At 32.0% G+C, this 9,922-nt stretch overlaps 1 protein-coding gene across 1 annotated transcript; it reads left to right on the forward strand.

Moving 5' to 3' along the window:
- Window positions 1-2,112: 2,112 nt before the first annotated feature.
- On the forward strand, window positions 2,113-2,661 carry LOC121999592 (pectinesterase inhibitor-like). The gene has a single exon (XM_042554251.1). It carries the CDS (start codon window positions 2,113-2,115, stop codon window positions 2,659-2,661), a length of 549 nt encoding a protein of 182 aa, XP_042410185.1.
- Window positions 2,662-9,922: the final 7,261 nt, after the last annotated feature.

Below are 9,922 nucleotides of genomic sequence, written 5' to 3' on the forward strand. Positions count from 1 at the left end.
ATTTTAAAAATTATTTGAAAACAAGTGGTACAAATATGTTTATCAACCAAAACAAAGTCATTTTTTTGAAGTTCTTGAGTTCATAAAAATCTTAGATTCGTAAAACATTTGATCGGTCACACTACAATACTAGCCAAAAGTTCAAAAAGGTGTTGAAAGCTTTAATAGCATTGCAACATATATGATCATCAAACCTAGATCTATAGTGCTCGAGAGAATAAGGAAGAGTACAAGATTTTTTCCTTGCTTTAAAGTAAGTAATGAAATTCTTCTATAATTTTTATTACTACTAATGCTACTATTATTATTGTTATTATTTTTATCATTGTTACATGATTGCATTGGAGTTATTGATGACAGTCATTTTCCAATAATAGTGCCTGGACATGATACTAATAGCTATTATAATCATTATGTAATGATTTCTCAAAATGTTTTGGCAGTTTGTAACTTTGATTTAGAATTTATATATGTACTCAATGGGTGGAAGGGATCTATCCATGATTCAAATATTTTGGCAGATGCTTTATCAAGAAATAACGGGCTTAAAGTTCCACAAGTAGAGCTGTCAATTTGGGTTGGGCTCGTCGGGTTGGCCCGCCCTGCCAAACAATTTAAATGAGTTGGGTTGAAATTTTATCAACCCAAGCCCGCCACGGCCCGACCCGCCTAGGCTCGCGACCTGCGCGGGTCGGCCTGCGATGGGTTTGGGTTGGCCCGCGGGTTGAGAAACACATGTAAGCTAACTTTTTTTGTCAATTTATTATTTTTCTTTGTTATAATTTTGAAATAAAAATAATACTTTTTATCACACATTACTACTCGTTTGTTTTTCATTTATATGTAAAATACATGTTTATGGATACATTTGGTTAATGAAACATTTTCGAAGTAAAACGTTGAAAATATAAAATATTTTTTAATTTTTTTTAAAAAATTGATGGGCCCGCGGGTTGGCCCGCCAAATCCGCAACCCGCCTTAGATTGGGTTGGGTTGGAAATTTCCCCGCCCAGTTGACGGGTTGGCCCGAATCACCCCACCAAATGATTGGCCCGCCACGGGCTGACCCAACCTGTCATAGGTTGGCTAGTTTGACAGTTCTATCCACAAGATATATATTTTATTATATATGTTACTTGCTTATTTTATTTTATTTTTTTTTGTAATTTTTAAAAGTTGCATATGTTATTTATATTTGGTCGTTTGATTCCACGAACATGGTTTGATAGATAAATATTTTTTAATGGATGATGGATATTCGAATCAGCACCAATTTTTGGCTCCATTTCGAGGTGTGCGTTATCATCTACAGGAATTCACTAGCCAAAGTCATCACCCAGAAAATGAAAATGAGTTGTTCAATCTTGGTCATGCCTCCTTGAGTAATGTCATTAAGAGGGTATTTGGAATATTTAAATCGCAGTTTAAAATATTTAAAACAGCTCCTCCATTTGCATATGCAACATAAGTCGAGGTTGTTTTGGCTTATACCGGATTGCATAATTTTCTTCGCAAAGAGTATCGTTTTGATGAATTTCCAGTTGAACCAGACAATGAAGCATCTTCATCCTTGCCAAAATAAATTCATGATATTGATTGCTTTGATCGATTATTTGATATTAAAGAACAACAACGAAAAATGTGAATGCATAGAGAGATATAATAGCGAATCGAATATAAAACGATGTTCATCATATTGGTAATAACGAACATTACATTTTTTTTCATTTTCCGTAAATCCACAAGTTTTCGTGAAAATTAAAAGTTTACAAATATATGTAAAAATTCTGTATAAAAGTTTATAAAACCTTATGAAATTTTTTTCACAATAATAAAAGTTAATAAAATTTATCAACTCTATATGTCTATCATTAAAAAAAATAAATACAAGACATTTAATCTTTCTATTGAATACACCTAAGTTAATATTTGAGGGTGAATACAAATTTCTGTGGACGAATTAGGCAAATTGGTCATTATTTATTTTTATTTTTTTCCAAACGAACTTGCGTGCTTAGAATAAACGGAACTAAATCACTTGCCATCTTTCCCGGTTTAAATTTCGCCTCGCCTCGTACCTTCACACGTCGTCGTCATCATCATCCACCACAATGAGGCCCAACCAACTCTCCCTCAGCTTACTCTCCTTCCTCCTCCTCCTCCTCTCCTCCTCCTCCACCGCCTTCCGCCATCTGACCGGTCTACTCAGCCTCGCCGACCTCTGCCGCCGCACCGACTTCCCTGACCTCTGCCTCGACGCCGCCAAGGCCTACGGCCACGCCTACCCGTCCCCGCCGGACGCCGCAGCGCTGCTGTCGATGCACCTCGACATGGCCGCCGACCAAACGCGGACGGTCAAGGCGCAAGCGGAGGAGCTGCTCTCCAAGGGCGGCGGAAGCCCCCGCGAGAAGGGGGCGATCGACGTGTGCAACACGCAGTTCGGGGACGCCATCGACGACATGGATACGGTGCGGAAAGCGGTGAAGGGGCGCGACGCCGGCACCGCCAACAGCTTCCTGAGCGCCATCATGACGTCCTACAGCACCTGCGACGACGCCTTCTCGGAGATCCCCCTGCACAACCCTTTCTCGATGCAGGACGACTCCCTCTCCGAGATTATCAGCAACGCGCTCGCGCTCCTCCCGATCGCGATTTCCTAAGAGACTCGAATTCGTGGCCAAAGAAGGGAAAATCAATTAACCATGACGTGTCCGTGATTTCTTCTCTTTGGTTTGTCGTCCTATTAAAACTATGAATTTAAATTTTGAGTGAAGGAATTGAGATTCAAAATAAAAATGAGGAAGGGAAATCAAACAAATTCTGTGACTGCAAATGTTATTTTGAAACTGCTGGAAGATAACGATCTTTAATTTCATTTGAATTTTTTTCTTTTTTCTTTTTTTTGGATGGATTGTTAAATCGAGTTTATACATTTTGACAAATATATCATTTACTCCCTTAACCTTAGATTCTTCTTCGAGGTAGATTTTGTGGCCTTTCGACCGAACATGCACAGACATCTCGTCTCACTCTTCTGCATATGCCATACCATAGTAATCTTATTCGTACCTCCTCCTCTCTGGATCTCATAGCTTATTCAGATCCTAACTGAGCAAGTTGCCCTGATGACTATATTTTTCTTGACAACGCTCTTATCTCCTGGAATTCTAATAAGCAATAGGTGGTTGCTCGCTCCAGTATTGAATCAGAATATCATGCCTTGGCGCATGCCACTGCTGAATTATGCTGACTCCAGTCACTTCTTGGTGAGCTCCACGTTCCCATGTTGCAACCACCGGTACTCTGGTGTGACAACATTGGAGCCATGTTTCTCACAACCAATCCAATTTTTCATGCTCATACGAAGCACATTGAGATTGACTTTCATTTTATTCGTGAGCGTGTTGCTCGGAAGACACTTCTTATTCAGTACGTATCTACCAAAGATTAGGTTGCTGACATTTTCACAAAGAAATCTATCCTCACATCGTTTTGCTCTTCTTCGAGACAAACTCACGATGTGTGCCTCCTCGTTTTGCTTGAGGGAGGGTGTTAAGAGATATACTTCCCATGATTTTAGGAATTCTGAATCAGGTTTACAATTATCTCCAAATCCTTAGTGATCATATCTAATCCCATAAATTAAAGATCTATATTTATTTGTATTTATCATGACCCCACAAATTAAGGATATTTGCTTACCATTATTTCTCTTTAAATAGTGCATCAACAATTGTGGTTGTGCATCAACAATTGTGGTTGTACGGTAAGAATTAATACAATATATCCTTTTATCTATTTGTTTTTCTTCTTTTTTACATTTGAAATTGAATACCCAGTACCTAAACTTTTATCCGTTACTAGTTTCCAACGTGATATTGACCTTCTTTTGAAGCAGACTGACTTGAACTTTGAGATTGTAATTGCTAGATTTGAAACTAGAGCATATTCTAGAGGGTGGTCAGGGCCGGCCCTGAAGCATGTCATCGGGGGCGATGGCCTAGGGCCCTCGATTTGTGGGGTCCCAAATTTGACACACATGTATAATATGTATTATATATAATTAGATTGTTTTAATGAGAACCCAAAAAATATATTTTATTGGATTGTTTTAATAAAAATCCAAAAATATATATTGTTGAATTGTTTTAATAAAGACCCCAAAAAAATATATTTACCATTAAAATTTAAGACAAAAATCTAAAAATGAAAAGAAAGGAAAAAAAGGACTGTAAAAGGTCCTTTTTTTTCTTTTCAAGATTTTATTCCTTGTACAACTCTTTTTTCATTAATTCATTTACAGAAGTCAAAAGACTCAGGGGGTGTTTGGTTTAAGAGAATAAGACTATAAGAGTGGGGAATGAGAATAACAATCATTGATTGTCATTGTTGATGCTTGGATTATAGGAATGGAAATACAAATAAGGGAATGAATCCTTATAATTGGATAATGACTCATTCCCATGTGTCCCCCCTTCAATGAGTCATTACTCTATTTTCAATAATCAAAATATTCTCTTATTCCAAAAATACTCTTGACCCAAAACTAAAATTTTTCCCTTAATATCAAATATCAAAATATATTTATTTAATTTTTCTTTCATATCACTTTCTCTCTCCTTCTCTCTCATCATATCTTTTTCTCTCATCATTTTATCACCCACATTCTCTCTCCTTAATCTCTCTCATCACATTTTCTTTCCTTTTTTTCTCATTACACTTTCTCTCTCATCACACTTCCTCTCTCCTTAATATCTTCCATCACACTCTCTTCCCTATTTTTTTTCTCATCACACTTTCTCTCTCATTATACTTTCTCTCTCCTCAATCTCTCACATCACACTCTCTTTTCTCTTTCTTCTCATCATACTTTCTCTCTCATCATGCTTTCTATCTCATCACACTTTCTCTCTCCTCAATCTCTCCCATCACACTCTCTCTCTTTTTTCTCAACATACTTTCTCTCTCATCACTTTTTCTCTCTCATCATACTTTATTTCTCCTGAATCTCTCCCATCACATTCGCTTTCCTATTTTTTCTCATCACACTTTCTCTCTTATTGTACTTTCTCTCTCCTCAATCTCTTCCATCATACTCTCTTTCCTTATTTTTTCTCATTACACTTTCTCTCTCTTCATCCTCTCTCATCATATTTTCTCTCTCATCTTCTATCATCATGCTCTCTCCCATCACACTCTCTTTCCTCATTTTCTCTCATCATACTTTCTCTCTCTTCATTCTTTCTCAGCATACTTTCTCTCTCATCATTCTCTTTCATCATATTTTTCTCTCACATTCAACTTTCTCTCACATCTATTTTTTCTCTTATTTTCCTTTAAGGGTAAAAAAGGAAGTTTTAATTTATTCTGATAGAAAATATATATTCAACCAACCAAATATTACTTTTAAAAGTGATATTCATATTCATACTCATTCTCATTCCATAATACTATGATTCTCATTCTGATTCCTATTCCTAGGAAAGAACCAAACGCCTTAGAAGAGTGAAGTCTGAATCCTGAACGTCAATTTCCTCTCTTCTTCTCATTTGAATCTCTTCTAATTAAATCAGAAAAGTCTATTCTCCAATTGAAATGTTAATTTCATCAATATATAAACTTGCAACATAAATTACCTACTTATTTGTATTTTTTCTTATTGTCAATATTGAATCTCTTGATTTTTAATATTGTATTGGAGTCCAATATTTTATGATTTTTTTGCAAATTTGAAAGAGTTTATCTAAATTTTAATCATCATAAAATAGATTATATCATTGATTGCTTCAAGCATAAATAAGATTTTATTGCTCTTTCACTATTATTTTCATTGCTTGTGTTTGTTTCTGTTGGATCGTGAAGAATCGATCGAGGGGGGGGGGGTGAATATCGATAACAAAAAAATTGTCGAGTAAAGTACGTAGTGGAAATGTAAAAGCAATGCTAACACAAGTCTTTTTACTTAGTTCGGAGCCTGTGTCGACTCCTACTCCAAGGCTCACACACAAGGGTGCTTTCGATAGGCAATTCACTAGCAGTTCAAAAGTTATTACAAACTAAGTACAGAGAAATGCCAGTGAAAAAAAATTAAAGCAATACCAACAAAGTAAGAGACAAAAAGAGAAACAGCGCATTTTTCAGAGCTTCGTAGCGTCGCAGGAGCACAGGAGAGCGAATTCTTAGTTGTGTTGGAGCTTCAGTCTTGACATTCCTTATATAAGAGGTTCGGGGGTACCTGGAACCATCAGGGCACCCCGGTGTGACGTAGCTGACCCAACCAGGAGCCTCCATGTGGCGTTGACTCGAAGGGGATAAAACTTTGCCTCCAGGCGCCCGGGTACCTCCCGAGCGCCCGGACCTCCGGGTGCATGGGTACCTCCCGGGCGCTCGGACCCACATTTTCCAGCAGACTCCTTCCTGCAAGAAACACGTTAGTCCGAGGTAATTATACCCTGTAAAACAGATTATTAGCACAATTCATTGTTTAATAGAAATGAGTATGACTTAGATTTTGTCTTTCCGAGACCAGAATCTAGTCATGATCTCAACTTAGATTTCCGAAATAGATCTAAGATGGATTGACGCCTAAGTTCCCTTCCCGAGAACACGTCCTCACAGTCACTCCCCTCTAATGACTTACCTTTACTTACCTGCCAGACGTCAGGTCAGCCCTTCGACCCGTCTGGACTTCTCACTAGCTATCCGGTCAACCCGTCAACCTAGCTGGACTTTGTGCCAAACGTCCAGTCAGCCCGTCGACCCGTTTAGACTTCGTACCAGCTATCCGATCGACCCGTTGACCTAGCTGGGCTTTGTGTCAAACATCCGGTCAGCCCGTCGACCTGTCTGGGCTTCTCCTGCACACTCGGTCAGAGTGTTAAATTAACAATAAAACTAACTTAACCTATTTTGTCATTCATCAAAACTTGGGTTAGACCGTTAGTGCTAACCGCACCACAATCTCTCCTTTATTGATGGAATGACAACCTGGTTAAGTTAGTGTAAAATGCAACAAGCATCAACAGGTTTTTAAGTTAGTTTTCATTTTCAATTTGTTTTAGCTAACTTAACCACCTAACCCTCCCCCTTTGGCATTCATCAAATGTAAACATGGATCAAAAGAAATGGCAAAATTTTGCAAAAAAGAATGCAAACACAAATCAGATTGACTCAGGGGAGTTAAATAATTAGAAAGTTTTCTTTAAAATGTATCTCTTATCCTTTTCAAAATAGCTAAGAAAGATAACTTAGAAAGAGTAATTTTTAGTAACTTTTCCAAAATAGCTAAGTTTTGAAAAATGACTAAGTTAGAAAGATAACTAGTTTAGCAACATATCTTAGTAGTAAGTTTGCAGATTGATTTTGAAAAGATAAATTTATAAAAGCTAATTTTTCAAGTATAAGTTTAAAGTTAACCAAAAAAATCCAAACTTCCAAACATAAGTTTATATGTTCCACAATTTTTCAAAATAAACTTGAACTTGAAATATTTTTCAAACATAAATTCTATAAAGATAATTTTACAAAAGTCAAATTTTCAGAAACCAGGTAAAATTCAATGTTCAAAATCTAATTTTTCAAAGTTAAGTTTGTGAAATCTAATTTGCAAAACTAAGTTTCTATTTTCTTGAGTTAATTTTCAACATTAAGTTTGAAAAATCATAATTTCAAAACTAAGTTTGTAACATTCGATTTTCAAAACCAATTTTCAAACCAAGTTTATAACATACAATTTTCAAAACCAAGTTTAAAAAAAATTAACATAAAACATAGTTTTACAAAGGTTAGCTTTCATAAACACATTTCTAACACATTTTTTGAAGAATAATTTCCAAAACCTAATTTCAAAAATATTTTTAATAAAAAATAGATTTGAAAATAATTATTGCTCCCCTAAATCTGACATTATTATTAAGATAAAGCTTTTGAACATATTTGCTAAGAATATATAATATAAGATTTTCAAAGTATTTTTTTTTAAAATAAATTGAGGTAGAATTTTCTAAATAAATTTTAAAGAGAAAATTTTAAAAAATAACACTTAAGGAGATAATTAAAAAAATAAACCTCCCCCTGAATTTGATACTCCTTTAATTTATTACTCTCCCTTAATTTATTAATCCTCCTTATTTTATTACTCCCCCTTAATATAATGCTAAAGTTTAGGTGCGTTAAATTTAAAGCCCTAACACATTTTTCTACTTGAGTGGTCTAGGGGATTTAGTAACACTTATATTATTTACATAATTATCTCTGTATCCTTGGTATAATTAGTTATTTGAGTTTGATTAATCAATAATTAATTTTAGATTCAGGTGCTTAAGCTTCAGTTTAAGGTTAAATAAGATAAGATTTTATTAATTCAATAACAGTTAACCATTATCAATAATTTATTGATTAATTTTTACCTGATTTAATAATTTAATACTTAGTAAAATAATTTAAATTTCATATTAATTGATTGAGTTGGTCAATGAAAGTGTTTGTTATAATTAATTTTTTTTATTTACTTCCTTTTAAGTAGGATTAATTTAGTTTGCAGTTAGCATGAAGTTGAAGTTATTAAACACAGATAAGTCAGGTTTAATTCAAGTCAATTTTAGTTTTCAAATAAAGTTAGACTTAAACAATTAAGTTCTACTTATTAATTATATAATTAAGTTTAAAGTTTAAGTTAATGGAAGTTTTTAAGTTAGGTGTCTAAGTTTTAAATAAATTTAAAAGAATTTTTTTTAAGGGATTTCTAACAGGATTTCTAAAACAAAGTTTAAAAGGATTTTAAAATGATTTTTATAATATGTTTAATGGTAATTAACATACGTTTAATTCAGTTTTGATTTTAGATTTAAATTAATATTAGTGGTTACTTTAAGCTTAAGCTTAATTTTAAGATTAACTTAAATATTTATATTTTAATTGTAATTTCAATATTAAGTTTTAATTTTCAGTTAAGTTAAATTAAGTTTAAAAATAATTTCAAGGTTAAAATAATGTTTAAGGTTAAAATAAGTTTAAAGTCTAAATAATGATTTTTAAAGTTAAAATAATCTATAAAAATAATTTATTTTTTTTAGGTTAATAAAATTTTATTGAAGTGAAAAATAATATTTAAAAGTATTTTTCAAAATGATTTAAAGATTTTTTAAAAAATAATTTAAAAGAATTTTTAAATAATTTTTAAAAGTGTTTAAAATGATTTTTAAAAGATTTTTATAAATAATTTAAAAGAATTTTTAAATAATTTTTAAAAGTTTTAAAAATGATTTTAAAAAGAGTTTTTTTAAATAATTTTTAAAAGTTTTTAAAATGATTTTTAAAAGGGTTTTTTAAATAATTTTTAAATAATTTTCAAAAAAAAATTTAAATGATTTTAAAAAAATTTTAAAAGAATTTTTAAAAGTTTTTAATATGATTTTTAAAAGAGTTTCTTAAATAATTTTTAAACAAATTTTTAAATAATTTTTAAAGTTTTTTTTAAATGATTTTTAAAAGTTTTTAAAACATTTTTTAAAAGAATTTTTAAATAATTTTTAAAAGTTTTTAAAATGATTTTTAAAAGAGTTTCTTAAATATTTTTTTAAAGAAGTTTTAAAAAATTTTCAAAGAATTTTTAAATAATTTTTTAAAGAATTTTTAAATTGTTTTTAAAAGAATTTTTAAAAGCTTTTGAAAATAAATTTTTAAAAGATTTTTAAAATGAACTTTTAAATTTTTAAGATATTTTTAAAATAAATTTTTTAAAAGATTTTTAAAATGATTTTTAAAAGTTTTTAAAAGAATTTTTAAAAGTTTTTATAATGATTTTTAAAAGTTTTTAAAATAATTAAAAGAATTTTAAATGTTTTTAAAATGATTTTTAAAAGTTTTTAAAATAATTTTTAAAAGAATTTTTAAAATGGTTTTTAAAAGAATTTTTAAAAT

Source organism: Zingiber officinale, chromosome 7A (genome assembly GCF_018446385.1).
Source record: "Zingiber officinale cultivar Zhangliang chromosome 7A, Zo_v1.1, whole genome shotgun sequence".
NCBI classification, from domain to species: domain Eukaryota; kingdom Viridiplantae; phylum Streptophyta; class Magnoliopsida; order Zingiberales; family Zingiberaceae; genus Zingiber; species Zingiber officinale.

Bases quoted from the DNA above. Each gene is read 5' to 3' on its own strand.
- LOC121999592 (XM_042554251.1), top strand. From the start codon at position 2,113: ATGAGGCCCAACCAACTCTCCCTCAGCTTACTCTCCTTCCTCCTCCTC.